This window comes from Zootoca vivipara, chromosome 10 (assembly GCF_965207765.1).
Source record: "Zootoca vivipara chromosome 10, rZooViv2.hap1.1, whole genome shotgun sequence".
Taxonomy (NCBI): domain Eukaryota; kingdom Metazoa; phylum Chordata; class Lepidosauria; order Squamata; family Lacertidae; genus Zootoca; species Zootoca vivipara.
In genome coordinates, this window is record NC_142593.1 from 56,299,801 (window position 1) to 56,322,446 (window position 22,646).

General features: G+C 44.5%; 1 protein-coding gene across 2 annotated transcripts in view; it reads right to left on the minus strand.

The window, feature by feature from the left end:
• PIK3C3 (phosphatidylinositol 3-kinase catalytic subunit type 3) overlaps positions 1-22,646 on the minus strand; it is a 101,284-nt gene that overhangs the window by 70,807 nt on the left and 7,831 nt on the right. Inside the window, exons 5-14 of one of the 2 annotated variants that reach the window (XM_035100486.3) lie at positions 18,447-18,473; positions 13,155-13,241; positions 10,286-10,381; positions 7,086-7,157; positions 6,585-6,689; positions 4,773-4,865; positions 3,888-4,073; positions 2,381-2,535; positions 1,960-2,050; positions 1,158-1,225 (exon numbers count right to left, since the gene is read on the minus strand). In XM_035100486.3, the coding sequence (XP_034956377.1) occupies positions 1,158-1,225; positions 1,960-2,050; positions 2,381-2,535; positions 3,888-4,073; positions 4,773-4,865; positions 6,585-6,689; positions 7,086-7,157; positions 10,286-10,381; positions 13,155-13,241; positions 18,447-18,473 (980 nt within the window). The remainder of the gene's footprint in view (positions 1-1,157; positions 1,226-1,959; positions 2,051-2,380; positions 2,536-3,887; positions 4,074-4,772; positions 4,866-6,584; positions 6,690-7,085; positions 7,158-10,285; positions 10,382-13,154; positions 13,242-18,446; positions 18,474-22,646) is intronic. The other variant, XM_035100487.3, reaches the window with a different exon arrangement.

Sequence of the window (22,646 nt, forward strand, 5' to 3'; positions counted from 1 at the left end):
AAACTGACCAATTCTGTCACCGATAAAGGATGCAGAAAGTGTTTGGAGGAGGGAGCCATGAATATGGGGGATGGAAAGCCCGTTTATAGACTGATATCTCCACACAAGAACCAACACTTTTTTAAAAAAACAAAAAAACCAGCATTAGGTACATTGTGGAATGACACCTTCATTTGACTACTGTGCATTCAGTGGACCACAACTTTGATTGCTTCTGTTATATTTTCCCTTTGTTGTGACGGCCCTGTACTGTTACCTGTCACTGTTTTATTATGCTTTTATATTTGTTGGTGCAACCTAGTCAGATGGGCAGGGTACAAGTAATTTTTAAAATCATCATCCTCATTACTGGTATTATCCCTGCCCTCGCCCCCCACCTCTAATTCATTTGTAACTGAAAATCAATAAAACACAAAAGTGGTCAGAAATCTTTTCTGAGGGCGGAATGAGCACCCAGACCATGTCCGAGGGAGAAACAGCAGGTCTATAGGACCTTTCTGACCTCCCCTAAAGGTCTGTGTTTAGGGAATTCAGAAGTGGCAAAACTATGGTATAAGAAACATGATTCAAACACTCAGTTTTCCTGAGGCCGAGGGGTCTAGGTTTGGTCAATGTCTGGGCTGGGTGAGGAATACTGAGGAGGGGAGAAAACGGACAAGCTTTTGCCTTGCTGGTAAGGGGACTGCGTCCCACTTGCCAGGAAGCTAGAGCGGCAGCTGTTTCTGGCGCACAGTATACCTGAAGGAGCGTCTCAACCCCCATCATTCTGCCCAGACACTGAGGTCCAGTGCCGAGGGCCTTCTTGCGGGTGTCCTCGTTGCAAGAAGCCAAGTTACACAGAACCAGGCAGAGGGCCTTCTTGGTAGTGGCACCCACCCTGTGGAACACCCTCCCACCAGATGTCAAAGAGAAAAACAACTGCCAGACTTTTAGAAGACATCTGAAGGCAGCCCTGTTTTGGGAAGCTTTTAATATTTATTAGATTATTGTATTTAATATTCTGTTGTAAGCCGCCCAGAGTGGCTGGGGAAACCCAGCCAGATGGGCGGTGTATAAATAATAAAGTGTTGTTGTTGTTGTTGTTGTTGTTGTTGTTGTTGTTGTTGTTGTTGTTGTTGTTGTTGTTACAAGGCATCAACCGCCTTATCTGCACTTACCAATACAAGTAGTTTGCCAGCGTGGAATTCTTGCAGGCTCGTGAGATCAAGAACGTGCAAAGGTCTTGCTGAAAGTACAGGGAAACGTCGCTTAAAGGTTGTGAAACGGAGGACCTTTACATGTTTGAAATGCATGAACAGCTCGTTGGGATATTTATGTTCAAACATAACACCGGTAGCAGTTTTGCACTAAAGAAAGCTCAGAAACTCCCTGGATAAGGGATACCTAATGCCTTATACACTATACTGCAAACTGCATGAAACACCTAGAAAAAGGTTAGCAGTGGTAGCTCAACAATAAGGATAGGATTGAATATCTGCTGTCTGGTTCGGACAGGTTTGCAATGTCTCCTATTCACAGTGAAGGTTGCTCAACCTAGATTTCCCTCATTATTTAAGATTCTGTTCTTTAATGCATGTTTTCTTTATTGCATAGGTCAACTGAATTCCCCCCACACACACCCACACCTGCCCTCTAAATCTGTTCTAGGGCTTTCCCCAACCTTTGGGGGCAGATTTGGGGTGCAGGGCACCCACATGGGGAGAGGAGAGGGCAGGAAACATCGATCACAGAAAGGGAAATCCTTGCAACTAGTAAAACTACTTTGTTGGAGATCGTCGAAACCCAAGACCCCTGAAAAGTAGGCCACAGTATAATTCAGGTGGGGTTGAGCCAATGTAGCTCACAAGAGGCTGCTCTGAGAGATCGTGGTTGGGCTCAGAATTGAAAACCAGAACCTTCCTAGCTCCAATAGAGCCCATTCTCTTAAAACTTAAGGGTTCCTATCAGTATTTTACTCACCTCAAGGTTTTCACTGTCAGCAGGCTCCTTTGATTTTGCTGCAGAAGGTGGGGAGGAGATGAGAGGCAATGGGCTCGTGATGATCTGAGAGCTGACAGGAGAATGGAAGTGGGTTATACATGGATTTTAAGGCCTCTTTCTCATGGGAGGCTGTCTTAACCCAAGGCTGACCCTTGAGTCCATGCAGTCTAGTATATTTTATTCTTCTTATTTTTATATTTTTTGGGGGGAGAACCTGAGGTCCCAAGGGGCCACATGAGGATCCCCAGCCCACTCTATCAGGCTCCTGGGAATCTTCTCAGGCTGAACATGATCCTCCTCGGTCACACCTGCTCTCCCCAGGAAGACAGGATGCAAAACTATGCAGTCTAGACTCAACACTCCCATACGGACCTCCAATCAGGTTAAGTCTCCCGCCTACCTTTCTATCTCTGCAGGATTCGCCCCAGATGTAGCCATGCTTTCCGTCATGGATCCCTGACTGTCTTTCTTCGTAGGTTCCAACCCATTTTTGATGTCGTCGAAGTTTTCGTACTTCAAGGCCTGGACCAGCTGGAGCAGATACATCAGGAGATCCTAAATAAGGAAGGGGGTGGCAGTGGTCCGTTAAGCTGCCAGGATCCCAGGACTCTTTGGAAGCTAACCTATCCTGCTTATTTACTCGCTTCTTGCTCCGTGTGTTTCGGTAAAAAGTGCTTGTGCATTTGGGTTTCCCAATGGCGCCTTCGGTTGGCCACTGTGAGAACAGCATGCTGGTCTAGATGGGATGTTGGTGTGATCCAGCAGGGCTCCAAATGCTGTTGGACTACAACTCCCATCATCCCTGACCACCGTCCATGCTGATTGGAGCTGGTGTGAATTACAATTTGCATCATTTGGAGGGGACCTTTTAAGCCACCCTTCCTTTAGGCGACTGTACCAACTACAATCAATGGAATCAAAACGATGAAACCCCATTGCACTCAGACATAGGGCTAGAACATTTTAAAACCAGCACTAGGCACACGGCTCAACCGTTGGACACATGGCCCAACTGTCCTAACCCAACAGCTCACATTTTAATGTCTAAACGCCACTCTGGATAAAAGTATGTCTTTACAGCTTGTTCCACAGAAGGCAGCGATGTAGCTCACCTGACTTCCCCTGGAGCCCAATTCCATAAATATTGAAAATTTGAAAAGGGGTGGATGAAAGGGGATGGATGCAATGCCAGAGATGAAAAGGGAAAGCAAGAGGGTGGGGAGGAAAGAGAGAGGGAAGGGAGAAAACACATACAGTCGTACCTTGGAAGTCGAACGGAATCCATTCCGGAAGTCCGTTCGACTTCCAAAATGTTCAAAAACCAAAGCACGGCTTCTGATTGGCTGCAGGAAGCTCCTGCAGCCAATCGGAAGCCGTTGAAGCCCCGTCAGACATTCGGCTTCCAAAAACAGTTCTCAAACCAGAACACTCACTTCTGGGTTTGCGGCATCCGGGAGCCAAAATGTTTGAGAACTAAGCTGTTTGAAAACCAAGGTACAACTGTACTGGGATAGCTCAGTCGATAGAGCATGAGACTCTGACTCTCAGGGTTGTGGGTTTGAGACCCACGTTGGGTGAAAGATACCTGCATTGTAGGGGATTGCACACCCTCCCATCATATGCTAAGGAGATAAATAACTGCACAACCTTCGGCAGTCATCTGAAGGCAGCGCTGTATAGGGAAGTTTTTAATGTCTGGTGTTTTATTATGTTTTTTATAACTGTTGGTAAGCTGCCCAGAGTCAGATGGGCAAGGTACAAACAAACAAACCAAATTATCCATGTGGCCCTTTTCCAACTCTACGCTTCTATGATTCTACATGCCAACCTATGGAAAAAGTCAGTCACACGTGTCTGGCTGAATCTAACCGGAATATAGGACAAGCGACAGCGGGGCATTCCCACACCTCGTCGTCTGCCTGCTGCAACCTAGCGACAGCGTAACGCCGGACTGTGGTGTTCGTGAAGTGCGAGGACAAGAGCTCCAGGGAGTCCTCCACGTCCATCGGCTTCCACTTCCCCAGGAGCTCCAGCGCCTGCTTCGCTTCCTGCGGGAGGTACCAGTTGACACACTTCAAGAACTTTGTCAGCGCCTGGAAGACAAAAAAGCTGCAATCACACAGGGCCTCCTTCCTCCGACTGAACTAGGCACCGTCATTTCTAACTTCATCCCTGCCTTTAAAAGAGCAGCAGCAACACAGCAATGGCAACCATAAGGGACCGTGAACAGGATTTGAACCACAGCGGGATCAAATGATCTTTTATTGGCTTAGCTACAATCCCATGCAACTATCCAAGAGTCGTTGTCGTTTTGTTTCTTTTCTTGTCTAGCTGCCCTTCCTTTTCCTCACTATGCTTCAACCTCAGGTCGACATCCGATCCCGGGGTGGAAACCCTACAGACTACAGGGGCCGTGGTAGCATATTCAGCCTTTCACATGGTTTCAGGATAGCAGAATGTGCAGAACAACCGAATATTTTAAAATATTTCAAACTGCACACATCCACAGGGGAAGGAAGGACGGATTTTTAAAAACACCCACACGTTTGCATGTTTTGATGCCTGCAGCATTAAAAAGCACAGCGGTACCTCTAGTTACAGACTCGTTCCTTTCCGGGGTGCCGTTTGCACCCCAAAAAGTCCGTAACTAGAGCGTCATTTCTGTGCACATGCACGGCACAATAGAGCATGTCTGTGCACGCGTTCGCAAGCCGAAAAGACGAAACATGAATCTAATGCTACACAAGGTATGACTGTAATTGTAAGAATATAAATTTAATTCGGGCACTCGCCTTTTCCTGATGAGTGAGATAGTATCGGAATTTCCACACGAGGTCCTGCTCTTCGTAAGTCAGCTGTTTCGTCGGAGGATAGCTCACGATGATCTAAATAAAGAGGTACTTATGGGTTTCTTTTATTTGGACCGAAGGAGTGGGGTGTTGTGCGCCACATCTTAAGCACACAAACTCCAAACCTCTAAAATAATACCTATTAATAACATGTAGGAGGTCAGAAGTGCCTCCTCATCTTCTACTTCATTTGTATTTATTTATATACTGCTAATTCCTAAATAAAATATCAATGCAGTACACAAACCCGGCTTGTGAGTGTCATGCTTCCGATTTGAATGCCACACTTCCGTTTTGAGTGTTACGCTGAGGTTTGTCTGTTTTTGCTATTTATTTTGCATTTCTGCGGTTCTCTCTCTCTCTTTCTTGTGACTGTGTGGAACCCAGTCCAGCTACTAATTGATTGATTGTGTGACTGCAGTACATTGTTTATCGCTTTCATTTTATGGATCCATGGTCTCGTTACGTAGGAAAATTCATGCTAAATTGCTGTTTTAGGGGTTGTTTTTAAAAGTCTGAAACGGATTAATCCGTTTTGCATTACTTTCTATGGGAAAGCGTGCCTTGGTTTTGGAACGCTTTGGTTTTGGAACGGACTTCCGAAATGGATTAAGTTTGAGAACCAAGGTACCACTGCACTTGCTTCTTCTATCAGTTCTCTTTGCAACAATTAGCCCCACTTCTTACGAGCACTTCATCTGGGCATGCGGGAGAAGACTAACTTGAGCATTCTCCCCCCAACCAAACTGCTTTTAGGCTGCTCCTTGGTACTATCATCAGGGGCTTATCTCAGGTGGTCCCTTGGAGCTGATACCTCAGTTCAATTGTATTCTACAATTGTCACAGCTCCAACATCTCCAATATCCAGGTTACCGAGACACCAGAGAAAAGCAAGTGCTTCTCTCAACGTGTCTGGATCTGCAATCAGCTGTCAAAATGTGACTGAAGAAGAACAGCTCCCAGTACGTCTCCAAGCACAATTCAAAGTGTTGGTGTTGACCTTTAAAGCCCTAAACGGCCTCGGTGACAGTTTACCTGAAGGAGCATCTTCACCCCCATCATTCTGCCCGGACACTGAGGTCCATCGCCGAGGGCCTTCTGGCGGTTCCCTCACTGCAAGAAGCGAGGTTACAGGGAACCAGGCAGAGGGCCTTCCCGGTAGTGGCACCCTGCCTGTGGAACGCCCTCTCACCCGATGTCAAAGAGAAAAACAACTACCAGACTTTTAGAAGACATCTGAAGGCAGCCCTGTTTAGGGAAGCTTTTAATGTTTAATAGATTACTGTATTTTAATATTCTGTTGGAAGCCGCCCAGAGTGGCTGGGGAAACCCAGCCAGATGCGTGGGGTACAAATAATATATTATTAGTATTATTATAACAGTGTGGTTTGATGTAATGATTGCAAACCATGATTTGGGCTAACTTTGAAGTCAGAAAGAACAAACCATCGCTATGCCCTCTGCTGGAGGCTAACCTCCTGCAGGAGTGCTGAGAGGCTGGGAAATGCAAACAGATAAGGTGCTCTAAACTACAGCTGTACTGTTTGGAAGCCTTAACCAAGGTTTAGGTTTCCAAACTGTGATCAGCACTAGCCATAAATCAGTGCACAGTGCCTTAATCAGGTCAGTTTGAGAGGGTGAGGCTGAAAATTGGGGTACAGGTAACACACATAATGTCTTGTGTTTGCATTTCAGGAGCTGCCGGCCAACAATGTCCAACATCCGTTCAAAGGTGTGTGGGGAACAACAACATACGTTGAGCTGATCTCGGGTAGCAGCGTTGGGCTTGAGATCGTGGTCAGAAGGTCCACTTCTTAAACTCCGAGCGAGCTTGTGGTGTTTCCTTTCCACTAGGTTTTCCTTCAGTAAACAAAAGTTAGTTGAGAGAGGAGGAAAATACCCCTGCATTCACACAACAGTTTGTTCCGCTTCCTTAACGTTCCCCTAGTGTTAACTTCTGCATTATATCGGAGTGTTTGCATGACTTAAAAGCCACCTTTAGAAGCTACCTGAAGACACCCCTGTATAGGGAAGTTTTTTAATGGTTTATGTTCTACTGTGTTTTTAATATTTTGTTGGGAGCCATCCAGAGTGGCTGGAGCAAGCCAATCAGATGGGTGTCATATAAATAAGATTATGATTACTTATGGAAAACTGAGGCATCCTCATTTGTACATTAAGGTGCATGAATACACACTCCCCGTTTCAGCATCCCCTTGCCGTTCCACGGACTACGTTGTGCAGAAAATGACTCACCATTGACATCTGTGGATCTGGAACCTTGACGATCTCAGAGCTCGTTAAAATGGGCGATGACTCATCGCCGTCCTAGGTGACAAAGCCGTTCAGAGAAAGGAACATTAAATCTATCAGCTGATAAGGATCAATGCGGCTTGTCAAAGGGACTTAATATGTTCCAGAGGCAAGATTTGGAAATTCAGCTCTTAAGCCGCAGTACCTTGGAGAAAGCCACAGCATGGGGGGAAGTGAGGGGGACATGGAAATCCGGCCTTGTGGGGAAAGAGACAACACAACGCAACAAAGCCATGGAATGGAAACACATTTTGAAATACGCAATGGCTAGGATTTGTTTTCGAATAATCTAGCAGGTTCATCAGGACACACCCAGGGTCAAGGCTATTTTAGGATATTCCCCTTCCCTTCTGTTTTGAACAGCAAATCCCCTGCTCAGGCACATCTTGTTGCACATTAGGGTGACGACTTTTTCATTTTTCCCCCTCAAAAAATATTTCCTGTAGCACAAATGGATGAACTTTTGCCTATTAATGACTAAAATGAGGCATATTCCATTGAAATATTTAAAAAAGGTTACGCACAAACCGGTTTTATTTTTTTTGTATGCTGTTTTACCATTTCATGAAATTGTATTAACAATTCTATATATATTTCGTATCAAATTTGGACACAGCACCACATTCCACAATGGGGAGTGTTCTTAGCAACATAGGGTATACAAATGTCACAGCTGCGCAAGGTAAAAGCCCCTTTTTGGGACCTCAAAACTCAGCCAGAAGACCCTGCCGGGCATGCTGGGAAAAGAACCTACAGGAGAGGTAGAAAAACATCGCCCTCTAGCAGCGCCTATACTGTTACTGCAGCTAAAAAAAGCTTCCTTGTGTGTTTGATGACCCTATATAGTGTTGTATATATTTGACTCTAAAGCTTGGGTTCAATTTTTTATCTGCTTACAGTGACTTCAAAAATGGTCAAAAAACTGATAAATAAAATGTGTGTGACGTTTTTCTTTATCAAATCTCTTTGAAAATAAGATTTTATCTAACCTTTAATGAAAGCTCATCAAATTATGATATAGGGAAATGAGGTTGTAAAAAAGTCATCACCCATTCATGAGAATGCCATTCAGAGCAGTAAGCAACGTTCCCTCCCCACTTTCATGACACAGAGAGCAGGACTAAAGCAGAGCATACAGCCTGTATTCTGGCCTTACTCCAAAGGAGGTCCATAGGGGAGCTCCATACAGAAGGTGATCCCAGTCCATCCCCAGTTACATCAGCCCTGTAAGATAGGCTAGTTTGAGAGAGCGAGAGAGGCTGGGTCATCCAAGGCCTGCCCAATTTGCTTCGCTGCTTGAAAGGAGATTCGATCTCTAGTGTTCATTTGGGCCCTGGTAGGACCACAAAACCATCAGCTTCAGCAAGCAGTTCAGGAGTCACAATAAACCGAAAACAGGTGTAAACTTCAACCCGCTATCATCTTGTGCCGGCTGCCTGGAACTTTGTACAGGATTTCTGTGACAGTTACATGAGACCAATAGAAGTACACATATAAAATTAAAAAGGCAAAGGACCCCGGGGTGGTTAGGTCCAGTCAAAGGTGACTATGGGGTTGTAGCACTCATCTTGCTTTCAGGCTGAGGGAGCCGGCGTTTGTCCACAGACAGCTTTCCGGGTCATGCGGCCAGCAAGACTAAACCGCTTCTGGCACAACAGAAACACTGTGATGGAAACCAGAACGCACGGAAGTGTCGTTTACCTTCCCGCCACAGCAGTACCTATTTATCTACTTGCACTGGTGTGCTTTTGAACTGCTAGGTTGGCAGGAGCTGGGACAGAGCAAGGGGAGCTCACCCCGTTGCAGGGATTCGAACCGCCGACCTTCTGAACCGCAAGCCCAAGAGGCTCAGTGGTTTAGACCACAGCACATACTTCTGTTGTCTCCTGAGAGAGACAAATGCCAACCACACCTGAGACCTTTGGATGATGAGATTAAAGGAAACATCATGTAATCGGCATAATAAGATGCTATAAATTACTCAAAGAAGAAAACAGCAATGGTTCCTTAGCCAATGTGAGTATGATAACTGTTTTGGAATGCAAATCCTGGACTGTGTAAAAGTGATCAGAATGAAGAAATATTAAGAAGAGCAGGGTCTCAGATCAATTTTGCACCCCCAGATAGTTTAGGGGTATCCATCATCTGCATAAATGAAAACTAGATCCCTTTAGTCCAGTTCCCAATCAATATAAGGTTTATATAATCTTTTTTTTTTCTTGTCTGCTTGCTTACTGCTTATTTATTTATTATCCAACTCTTCTTCACACACTCCTACCCAGCTGAAAACAACAGAATTCTAGAAAGCAGTTACTGACGGGGCAACAATCAACATTCCTACCAAAATACTAGGATACTAGATTTTGTTAAGGGCTGGAGGAAGTTAGGAAGAGGCCAGATCTTCTGTTAGGGTGGGAAACAGCAAGCACTTGAGTTAATTGCTTGCCAATATATCTACCAGGGGGGAAAAACTATCACTGCAACCGCACACACAAACAAATGCCATTTCTAAGCTATGTTATTTTCAAAGGCGCTATATCGTTATATTACAATGCTTTAAGTTGCTTTCCCCACTCTTTAAATTTCATATTATGATTATGAAGGTAATGAACATGCCTTACAATTTTGCGCCTGTAGTTATAGTTATGCCTCATGCCTTGCCACTCTGGATTTGCAAATGAACAAAGTCAAACCTTGATTAGAGACCCAAATTAAGACCCAAATTAACATACATTGATTAATGAACTAATTAATTACTTTAAGTTGTGATGGTGGGGGTGTTTATTAGAAGTGGGGTTGTTTGGGGGGGGAAGTGGGTTGAGGGCAGGAAACAAAGAAGGAAAGCTGGGCCGGTGAATCTAAAGATTCTTAAAATTGTTGCACTTATCAAAATTCTATAAACCTGAAGTGCATTCCATGAACGACTGGAAAACGCAATCACATGACAGCTTCTGTATTTGATTTGCATGCTCACATAAGTGATTGCCACCTGGCAGCTGTGTCTGCTAGACTGTCCTGGAAGGGTGGGGGAATAAGTATTCCACCACCAGCCCTGGCACGAGGGGAAACATGCAAATTTGTTTGCCTGGCGCTTGAGATACAAAAATAAACAAAAAACGTAAAAGCTCGTGAAAGCCGCGTACCTTCTCGTAATAAACTATCCCGTATTCTTTGTCATCGCATTTTGCGCAGCGGAATTCAATCATCAGATACATAAAGTTGGAACTGCGCTTTTCACTCTGAAAGCAAAGAGATAGAGGGAGAGTTGGGGGGGGGGGGGAGAGAGAGATTTAATGCTAGGATAAACTGCACCGAGAAAGAAACACCTGTTGCTTGTGCAATGGGGAAAGAATGAATTATCTCCGGCACAGGCAACATATGGATCAGATTTCCATGCTGCTGCCACAACACCTTGGTTTGTGGTAACCCAAAACCAGGACGGCTAAACTGACTGAAACTTCCAAAGTTGTTACAAGGAAGGTGTCACGGATTGGTGTTGGCTACTCCCGAGTAAGCACTCCACACGTCTTCTGGATTTTCAGAGTTTTTTTTGTGCATTCTATATACAGAGCTGAGATGTCTCAAATCATGTCCGCTCAGCGTGGGGGAGAAGCCCGCAATGGCGTCTGGCGGGCTCTGACCCAGCCTTTAAGACTGGTCCCCAAAACGCCCCTCCTACCAGCGCTACGGATCCCCATTGTGTCCAACCTTTCTCCTCAGGTGCCGTTGATTCTCCCCCCTCCTTTCCACCCTCTGTTGAAGCTGGCTCCGCCCCTTCTTCTCTGCTTCCCAACTGCAGTTGCAGCTCCAGGGTTCTGCTCGAGCCTTGGAACCTCCTTCCCCTTTCCTCTATCTCCCGAAGCTCCAGGATGCTGCTAGAGCCCTGGAACCTCCTTCCTGCCTTGCTGCTCTCTGTCCCGTCTTGCCAGTGTGTGTGTGTCGGTAGAGAGGTCTGCTTCCTGCCAGTCCTCTCTCTGACAGAAGGTTTTATTTTATTTTATTTTATTTGATTTTATTTTGGGGGGAGAAGAACCATGATGGCAGGCTGTAGACGTTATGTAGGTTCGGAGTCTCTGCTTCTCTGCAGACCCACCAATCTCCTGTTTTGCAAACGTTGTTCTCCAGTTGTTGCCGGACTGCAACGCCCATCGTCTCTGACCACTGGCCCTGCTAGCTACAGATAATGGGAGTTGGGTCTCCAGCAGCTGTCAAGACAAGTCTGAGAAACACTGCACTAATCTGTTGGGTATTGGGGACAGGTCACAGCTGGATCTAAGGTGGGTTGCTGGAGAAGCACTACAATGCAAATATAGGGTAAGAAAGGGGAAGAAGTGGGTCTCCAAATTCATGTGTGGATTAAAGATGGGCCCCTGGTCAGAAAAGACTGGGGACTACTGCACTAAGCAATCAATGTGTGCAGGGAAGTCAAAGGCTGCCACGCAGCATTCAAATAATGATTTTTTTTTGGGGGGGGTTAGAAAATGTACTAAATCAAATGCAAATATGTCAGACTGCTCCATCAAATATGAATATCCAAGACTGTTTCATGGGACAGGTGTTGCCGCAGTTCCTGCCTTTTGGACTGTTTCGTTGGGATGGGCTGTATTGCTCAGCAGCAGAACACATGCTTTGAATGCAGAAGGTCCCAAGCTCAATCAACAATGGCAGCTCTATTGGGAATTCTCCTTACCCGAAACCCTGAAGAACTGCTGCCAGTCAGTGTAGCCTATACTGATTGAGATGGGTGATCTGTGTGCTCAACATAAGACAGTTTCACGTCCCAGAATCCTATAATTGTAGAGTTAAAAGGGACACCAAGGGGCATTTAGTCCAACCCCCTGCAATGCAGGAATCAAAGCTAAAGTATCCATGACAGATGGTTGTCCAACCTCTGCTTAAAAACCTCCAAGGAAGGAGAGTACCTTGGAGTTGAAATCCATTCAATTGTCAAACAGCCCTTACTGTCAGAAAGTTCTTCCTGATGTTTAGTCGGAATCTCCTGCCTGGTAACAAGATTGTTTTCTCCTGCTCTGGAGGTAGGACTCAAACCAATGGCTTCAAGTTACAAGAAAGGAGTTTCTGACTAAATGTAGGAATCTCCTTTCTTGTAGGAAAAAAAACATGTAGGGGGGGGAAATCTGACAGTAACAGCTGTTCAACAGTGGAACACACTCCCACAAGAGGTGATGGACTCTCCTCTGTTCGAGGTTTTTAAGAAGAGGTTGGATGGCCATCTGTTATGGATACTTTAGTTGAGATTCCTGCATTGCAAAGGGTTTGCACTAGATGACCCTCACAGTCCCTTCCACACTCTACAATTCTATGATTCTATGAATCTCCAGAAAAGGAGAAAACAAGCTTGTTCCATGCGAAAGCCCTTCAGATATTGGAAGATGGCTCTCCTCTCTCCTCTCAGTGTCCTCTTTTCCAGGCTAAACTTTCCCAGTTCCTTCAACTGTTCCTCATCCAGGCTTGGTTTCCAGACCCTTGATCATCTTGGTTGCCCTCCTCTGCACACATTCCAGCTTGTCATTATCCTTCTTAAATTGTGGCACTCAGAACTGGACACAATATTCCAAGTGTGGTCTGACTAAGGCAGAATAGAGTGGTACTATCACTTCTCTAGATCTGGACACTATATGACTATTGGTGCAGCCTAGACAAGCATCAGCTTTTTTTTTTTTAGCTGCTGCTGCTGCTGCTGCTGCATCACACTGTTGATTCATCTTAAGCTTGTGGTCCACCAAGACCCCTAGATCCGTTTTTGCATGTACTGCTATTAAGCCAGGTGTCTCCCGTCTTACATTTGTGCACAGAAACTGTGATCCATTTCCAGCCTTTGAACTGAGAAACTTCAGAGCCCGGAGGGCCGAGTCTTTAATTTAACGTTTGCATAGAGTGCAGGTGGAGACTGGGTGCACCCCCTGAATTACAGACATCCTGGTGCGCCGAGGTTTTTGCATCAGCAAGGCTCGAAAGCTCATTAGAAGCTCAGTGCCCCCTACGACCTACCTCATTGATCATCTCGATCTCCCGAAAGGTCAGTCTGTCCAGCCAGTCGACTTTGACCATGTGGCCTTGTCGGTGAGATTTGGTGAGCTGCCATGGGTGGAAAGAGAAAGAGAGAGGCGTCATTCTGAAATCTGATCACAGAATCGTAGAGTTGGAAGGGATCTCCAAAGATCATCCAGTCCAACACCCGGCAAGGCAGGAATTTGTTGTTTTGAAGACAACCGAAAACTGCTTTAAACTAAATATGCATGGCATGTATTTCAAGCCTCAGCAAAACAGTTCAGCTGCCTTTATAACAGCCAGCATGTTCCCAAAATTCAGAGCATGTTAATCAGGGGAGGGGGAGCGGGGGGGAGATAGTTAACCTATTCAGAAAGGTCACAATCCACCCTAAAAAAGAGTGTTCAGTCCCAAGGGTTTTGATGGGAGAGGTGCTCAGTGGAATTCCAAGCATGCTTCCCCAAGAATTAATTTCCACACAGAAAGTGTGCTTAGCATTGCAACTTTGCATGCTCGATCCTCTTGCTGGAATCCATGAGACTGGGGGGGGGGGGCGCATCCCCAAATTGTTCATTACAGGTTGCCCTGAGATGGCAGTTCGTTCCATTACTCTGATACTTTTCTGTTAATTTCCGCATCTCCGTCAAGCTTTCACACAACGCACAAGCCAACTTCTGCAAATATCGCAGAATACAATAGAAAGTTTAGCACTTCCAGGAAACAACGTGCTTGCAAACTGCACAGAAACGAGTGCAAAACTTGTGGAACATGTTCCCAGGAGTAGCTTCTGTGCGGTGTGAAACCTCAAATACAATGCTGAAATCAACAGCTGGGGGTAATGGAATAAACTGTCTGTGAATGCAGGCAACATTGGTGATGTCAGGAGTCATATGGATAGTATGGGAGGCTTTTAATGTTTAATTGATTATTTTATTCTATTTTTCTGTTGGAAGCCACCCAGAGTGGCTGGGGAAACCCAGGCAGATGGGTGGGGTATAAATAATAAATTTATTATTATTATTATTATTATTATTATTATTATTATTATTATTATTATTATTATTATTACAGTGGTGCCTTGCTTAACGAATGCCCTGCTTAACAAAATTTCCTTAACTAAAGGTTTTTTCTAGCGGAGGTTGCCTCGCTAGACGAATTTGTTTTATGAAAAATTTGTCTAGCGAATCGCGGTTTCCCATAGGAATGCATTGAAATTCAATTAATGCGTTCCTATGGGCAAAAAAAAATTCAAAAAAAATTTCAATGCATTCCTATGGGATTCGCTAGACGAATTTTTCGTTATAAGAAAAGACCCATGGAATGAATTAAATTCGTCTAGCGAGGCACCACTGTATTATTATATTCAATTAAATCATTGCATAGATTAGCACAAGATCTGCAGGAACTCCCAGCACAGATTTAGGGGGTACATGGGGGGGGGCGGATGGAGGAAAACATTGTGTTGTGCATGGATAAATCTTTGTGCAGCTAAGTTAGTGCTTGCCACTGCACACTTGTAGCAGGAGCTTCAAAGGTGAATCATGTGTTGCGTCGGTGCAATGCCTGGTGCAAGATGTGTGCAGGACCAGATTGAGGTTGGATGAGGCCCTAAGCTACTAAAGGTAAAGGGGCCCTCTATAGAATCATGTAATCATAGAGTTGGAAGAGACCACAAGGGCCATCCAGTCCAACCCCCTGCCAAGCAGGAAACACCATCAAAGCATTCTTGACATATGGCTGTCAAGCCTCCGCTTAAAGACCTCCAAAGAAGGAGAGTCCACCACACTCCTTGGCAGCAAATTCCACTGCCAAACAGCTCTTACTGTCAGGAAATTCTTCCTAATGTTTAGGTGGAAGCTTCTTTCTTGTAGTTTGAATCCATTGCTCCGTGTCCGCTTGACACGGAGCTGTCCAGCTGTCTTTTGTCAACAACAGATTGTCGCTGTTTTTTTGTTTTGAATTTATGCTATATGGTAATTTATGGACCTAATAGGTGCATACACAACACAAAACACTGTTGCTGTATGTAGGTTTTATTTTATTTGCTTTTTTATCTTATATTTTGGAAATGTGCATCCAGATTTCTTTTTCCCTTTAAAAAAAATTTGGGGGGGGCCAAGAAAGTGGGGCCCTAAGCTATAGCTTGTTTAGCTTATACGTCTCCTCAGTCCGCAAGGGGGGTCGGATTGCAACCTACCTAAAGATTTTCCTTTTGCAGAAGATTGGAAAACATTTATTGAATACATAGAAAATAACTGTATGCAGCTGAAAACGCTGGCAGCGTTAAGATAAATTCAACAGAGTAAATGATTTTTGACAGATGCAACAGTGGAAAATTGATTTGAATGGTTATGCGGGGATGTAAGATATGTAAAATGACCCATGGAAAGAGAAGAATGGAAATCATTGGATATTTTAAAGTTTGTAAAGTGTTTATTTGAAATTGTAAAACATAAAATGTAATAAAAATTATTAAAGAGTAAAGATTTTCCTTCTGCAAAACAAAAACAAAACAAAAAACACCCCACAACCCAGACACCAAGTCTAAAATAAAAGTATGAGATTGACCCTGAAGATTTGCAGAGCTATAATTTGTGGAAGTAAATTTTGTGCTGCAATATAACCTTCACCTCAACCATCCTCATAGCTAAGCACAATGGCTGAACCTTAAATGTTTATCATTTACGTCAGGGGTCAGCAAACTTTTTCACCAGGGGGCCAGTCCACTGTCCCTCAGACCTTGTGGGGGCCCGGACTATCTATCTATCTATCTATCTATCTATCTATCTATCTATCTATCTATCTATCTATCTATCTATCTATCTTGGGGGGGGGGGGGGATGAACGAATTCCTATGCTCCACAAATAATCCAGAGATGCATTTAAAATAAAAGGACACATTCAACTCATGTAAAAACATGCTGTTTCCCAGACTGTCCACAGGCCGGATTTAGAAGGCGATTGGGCCTCATCCGGGCCTTGGTTTGGGGACCCCCGATTTACGTTTTCAAGAACTTGGTTAACATAGAACAGTACTCAAAATTTACCGAATTAGGGGGAAATGGCATATAATGAGATGGTTCAATTTGCACAATGCAGCAAGAGTCAGCTAGGTCAAAGGAATCACTTACTCAACTAGAATAATACACACTTCCAAAGGCCCCAGAGAATTGGGCAAAACAGCCTCAAGAAACCACCACTGTGCCTGCAGCTCACAAGGGGAACCTCCCTTGGTAGCTCTGGACCCAGGGGATTTCAATAAAACGTGTGAAACAGAAACACACATGCCCCCACCCCAGTGAACTCGGACCCACCGGCCATGTATTATGCTTGACAACCATTGGATTTTGCAGTCCCGGACACAGAGCCAAAACACATTAGCATAATACCACTCAAAACAAGACGCACTCGGGCATAGGAGGCTCAAAGCAAACACCAAACCATACAGGTCAAGAAACCACGCATGCCACTCCTGGTGTGCATTTTTAGTCCGTATTATTATAAAAGGCAACAAGCCCAATGGCACGGGAGCATGGACAAGGGAGGTACCACTTCGTTTAACTCTCCTATGCTTTGGGGGGGGGGTTGGTCTACACCAAAGCGTAGACCAAAACTCCACTCCTGCCACACTTCATGCTCAATGCTTCCTCTTACAAACACACATGGGTGGACCGTTCTCCGTGGTTTCAGCCACCACTCCCATTTCCCATGTCGTTAAAATTAGATTCGGGCCAATCAGACCTCAGCTAAACTGAATTCGGGAAGGTGGAATATTGGACATCGAAGGTGGACAGGTTCTGAATGACACCCATGTGGGGAATATTGTCCTTTAACACAACAATCGCTATTTCACGTTGATACCATAGTTGGGATGTTGGGAGTGCTATATTTATCATCCTGATGTTTGTTGTGTTTTACATAACATTCCCTAGTCATCTGAGTTAAAGGAGAAGATGTGTAAGTAATGCGGTCTGAGAGACCCTATAGAACAAGCATCCCCAAACTTTGGCCCTCCAGATGTTTTTGCCTACAACTCCCATGATCCCTAGCTAGCTAACAGGACCAGTGGTCGGGGAAGATGGGAATTATAGTCCAAAACATTTGGAGGGCCAAAGTTTGGGGGTGCCTGCTATAGAAAACAGGGCAATTGCAGACCAACAGCATCCCTCTGTAGTGTTAAGCCTTTCTGACCACAATTACCCAGAGAATATATCTTTTTCTGTTCATATATACATAGATAATTGCAATCACTGTCCAATGCACTATGCTTTAGACTAGATTTCAACCTTTTTCGGTCCATGGCTCCCTTGACCAACTATATTCTTCTTGCAGCACCCCTGTGGGGCTCAGGAGCCCAGATACTGTATTTCACCCCTTGCCTGAAGAGCTGGCAGCCCCTCCCAGCTCTTTTTCCAACACCCTCCCTTGTGGAGTATTTCCTCAGCCTCCTCTCCTCTCTCCTTGGGAGTCCTCTGGGCAGCCGCACCCCTGGCCTCTGAGCTGCCCCCCTCCAGGGACCTGGGAAGCGCCCCCTGGCCAGCCCCAGAGGCACCATTCGCCTGCGGAGCTTGTAGCCAGGGCTGCTGCAACAAACAGCTGTGCAAGCCTTTCCGAGGCAGAGATGCGAGAGGGCATCAGAGAAGGGAGGGGAGGAAAGAGAGAGAGAGGCCGGTGTTGCCCGTGGCATCCCTGGCCATCATTCAAGGCACCCCAGGGTGCCACAGCACACTGGTTGAAAACCACTGCTTTAGACAACGCCACATCGTGTCAGTTCTGTGACAACGAAGAGCTTGGCATTTTCATGTGGAAATACCAATCTATGGAACTCCTTGCCCATGGATACTAAGCAAGCTCCATCTCTCTCATACACTTCAGGGGCTTTTGAAGGATGAAAGCTCCCCCCTGGACGCAGCTGTATGCTATTATTAAAAACAGCCGAAACACTTTCCATAGCAATTCGCACTGTTCTTATCAATTACATCAGGTTCCATATGACTCAACGGTATACAAATGGGCAAATAAATACATTTTGGAAGGAAAACGAAACGCCCTGTGATTAAATCCAGGCCTGCCTGACCCGTAATAGCAGTTCATAAAGTTCATTTAGAAGCATAGGAGGGTTAATACACACTAAGGCAGCTTCAGAGCAGGGTTTTGCAGCATAATATATGCAGCACGGGGAAAGCTTTCCAGTGATTAAGACGTTAGTCACCCGTAAGTTGCAACATGCATTCCCCCCCCCCCCCAAAGACAGGCGCCAGCAAACCGTGGCTTCTTGGTGTTGCTACTTACTTCCTCCAAATGTTCCTTGCCAGAGGCCTACATTAAAGAGACCCATTCATTAGTCATGAGCTGTGAAGGGGCAGCCATCTCTGCTTTCTCAGAAATTTTGCATCACTGCCTAATTGGCAAAAGGGAATTCCGTCTCGGCGTAACTCTAATGCAGTATTGACAGAACTCTCCCAGATATGAAGGGAGTCAAAAGCGTGAGAAAATAGTATGTTTGCTGTACATTCACAACCATCCATTTAAAGAATTACCGTGTTTTCCCGTGCATAAGACTACGGGTTTTTTTTTTTATTAAAAAATAATGTTTAAAATTGGGGGTCGTCATAAATACTCCCCCCCCCCAATTTTCTTAATTTGGAGACCCAACAAAATAGGTGGCATCTTATACACAGGTGGCATCTTATACACAGAAAAATACGGTATATAGTCATGGCTTCCCCCCAAAAGTGTAGTTGGGAAGTGTAGTTTGTTAAGGGTGCTGAGAGTTATTAGAAAACCTCCATTCCTGTCCCACAACTGCAATTCCCAGAGTGGTTTAACAAACAATCTTTCTTTGCCAGGAACTCTGATTGCTAATCAACTCTGGAAACCATGTATCTGTGAAGGGAACAGAGATGGGTGTCCAAACATGTTGTCTCACCACCCGAACTACAAGCCATTGCCCTGCTGACAGCTGTGAAGAATATGAATGGTCCATGTCACCATTAAGAGGTAGGGACAGGACAATATACCGTACTTTTCTGTGTATAAGACTATGTGTTTTTCTGTAAAAATCATGCTAGAAAGTTGGGGTCATCTTATACATGGGTAGTGCATAGGGTGGGTGTTTGATTGGTTGCTGCCGAGGCTGCCATTGTGCATGCTATTGGTTGCTACGTCAATGGGTGGTGTTGATTGGCTGACACTCCGGCAGTTGGGCGGGTGATTGGCAGCTTCTGCTGGCGGATTTTTAAAAAGCTCAACAACCCGGGACAATCCTCTACAAAAAAAAAAAAAAAAGCTCAGCAGCTCTGTGCCATCTCCCCCCCCCCCATTTTCTTAAATTTGAGTCCCCCAAAATAGAGGCCGTCCTATACATGGGGTCGTGACGGAAAAGTACGGTGTATGTGGACTGTTCCTGGATCAAGTGACTTTTCTTATTGACGGTCTCAAAATCCTTAAACTTGCTCCAGGTTGTCTTCTGAACCAGCCAGATGTTTAACTGAGAATCAACCACAGTCCGTCCATCATTTGAAAAATAAGTTTTTAGAGCTGTCTTGCCCCTAAATGGCAAGTAAACATTCTGTTTTGGCAACTGCAACCTTGGTCTAAGGAGCCATTTTGGTCCCTAGCTTATATATATGAGTTTCTAACGCTGAACACAATCACAGAAAATAGATGATGATGATGAGGTCCCAACCTAAGAAGAGTGTCAACTTAAATTGACAGAATATGCGCAGCTTGCAAACTTAACACATAGAATAAGAGAACAAGAAGAACATATGTTTAGAGAAGATTGGATAACATTTATTGAATGTATGGGAAATAACTGTGTACAGCTGAAAAAGCTGGCAGCATTAAGATAAATTCAACAGTGTAAATAAGTTATGATGGATGCAGTAATGGAATGCTGAATGGTATAGTTTTTGCAAAATATGCAGGGATTTATGATATGTAAAATGAACCATGGAAAGAGAAGAAGGGAAGTCACTGATATTTTAAGGATGTAAAAATTAGTATTTTAAATTATAAAACAGAAAATACAATTTAAAAATTGTATACAAAAGAAAAGAAAATAGATGATGATGATGGTGATGGTGATGATGACAAATGGATGGCATTGTTGTTGTGGTCTGTGTCAGACCACTTGCCCATCTAGCTCAGTTCAGAAACAAACTGTGTCTGAGCTTGGTAGAATGTAAGAGTAACTAGACTGCTGTCTCCCTCTTCTGTGCATAAGCCAACTGACACAGCTGCACCGAGAATGCACATCCTCTTAAAAAGAGACCAAGGCAACATCTTAAGGAGAATCCCAAAATCACACGTGTTTCTGTGGCTAGGAGTTATCTATTGGGCAGGACAGAGAAAACGTCCTCCAGGCAGAAAAGTCCTTGTCACCAGTTCTGGTCCAATTACTTATTTTTTTTAAAAAAAGTCTGAATTTCAACCGAAGGTCACGTACGTCTCCTTTTGACAACATCGTTCTCTCCAGCTGCCCAGATGCCCTTTCATTGCAAAATGGTTCATTTTCAAAGCAAAAACCTCTACTCTGCTTTAGGGAACGGACCTTCCTCTGCAGGAATGCACCAGCTGGTGAAACTATAATCTTAGAATCATAGAATCCTAGAGTTGGAAGAGACCACAAGGGCCATCCAGTCCAACCCCCTGCCAAGCAGGAAACACCATCAAAGCATTCCTGACAGATGGCTGTCAAGGCTCTGCTTAAAGACCTCAAAAGAAGGAGACTCCACCACACTCCTTGGCAGCAAATTCCACTATCAAACAGCTCTTACTGTCAGGAAGTTCTTCCTAATGTTTAGGTGGAATCTTCTTTCTTGTAGCTTGAATGCATTGCACCATCTCCACTTCTCTGGAGCAGCAGAAAACAACCTTTCTCCCTCCTCTATAGGACATCCTTTTATATATTTGAACATGGCTATCATATCACCCCTTAACCTTCTCTTCTCCAGGCTAAACATACCCAGCTCCCTAAGTCATTCCTCATAAGGCATCGTTTCCAGGCCTTTGACCATTTTGGTTGCCCTCTTTTGGACACGTTCCAGCTTGTCAGTATCCTTCTTGAACTGTGGTGCCCAGAACTGGACACAGTGCTCCAGGTGAGGTCTGACCAGAGCAGAATACACTGGTACTATTACTTCCCTTGATCTAGATGCTATACTCCTATTGATGCAGCCTAGAATTGCATTGGCTTTTTTAGCTGCTGCATCACACTGTTGACTCATGTCAAGTTTGTGGTCTACCAAGACTCCTAGATCCTTTTCACATGTACTGCTCTCAAGCCAAGTGTCACCCATCCTGTATTTGTGCCTCATCTTATAACCTGCTGAGAATGTCGGCCTAGCCAGGCAGAAAGTGCAGTCTTTGCTCTCCAGAGAGCAGTGGTACTCAGTTTGGTGCTCCAAAGGCACCCCTCACCTGACAGGAATGGGGAATCTGAGACCCTCCAGAGGACCAATGGTCAGGATAATGGGACTCGTAGTTTGCCAAAATCCAGATTAAGAATCACATTTATGCTAGCATGGAAAGGAGAGTCAAGTCAGTTTGTAAGAGTCCTTATTCGCCTCACTCATGTAAAAGAGATTGCCCAAATGCTTTGAAGTCCACCTCTGCAAGAAGACAAAGGGACTAGCCACATACTCTTTAAAAATGGACTTTTGCTAGACACCCTAGCCAGCTTAAAATACTTTTACTAGATTTTACAGTTCCTCCAATACTACCTGTTATATTTGTTTTACAGTTCCTCCAATACTATCTGCCAGCACAGAGTGGTAACAGGGATTGGCTGGCTGATGCCGCAAACATTTCCTCTTGAGTTCAACCTCGGCAATGTCGCAGTGACCTACCGACTAGAAATGTGTGGATTATAATGCTTTTTTTGTGTATTAGAATCCCAAGGTAAACTAGCCTTAGAAGAGGTATGTGCAACTTTAATGCAAGTTAGTTTATTGCCATGGTAAATCTCCAAAAGATCAAACTGACATATTTATAGCCCCGTTCCAGATATTCACTTCAATTTGCACAAAGCCATGGAGAGTTGCCTTGAAACCATGAAATCTGACATCCATATTTTTAAAAAAGGTAAAAGGAAGGGGAAAAAAAAGATTTAACAAGGTCTATTGAGCTTGGTGCCAAAAGTGAACGATATCAAACTGTCACAAAAGCAGGAATCGACAGTGCCCAGAGTGCAAGGGGAAAACATTGCACCAGATCTAGGAACTCAGAGCCAACGTTCAGGGTGGAAGGCGTTACTACAGCTCAGAGCTTCCTTTCCAGACTGGAAGGTGAATAAGGAGAGTTACTACAGCTCAAAGTTTCTTATCTAGGGTGGAAAGTGAGTGGCTTGAGAGTTACTACAGCTCAGAGCTTCCTGTCCAGGGTAGAACGTAAGAGACAAGGGAATTACTATAGCTCAGAGCTTCCTTTCCAGAATAGAAGGTGAATAAGGAGAGTTACTACAGCTCAAAGTTTCTTATCTAGGGTGAA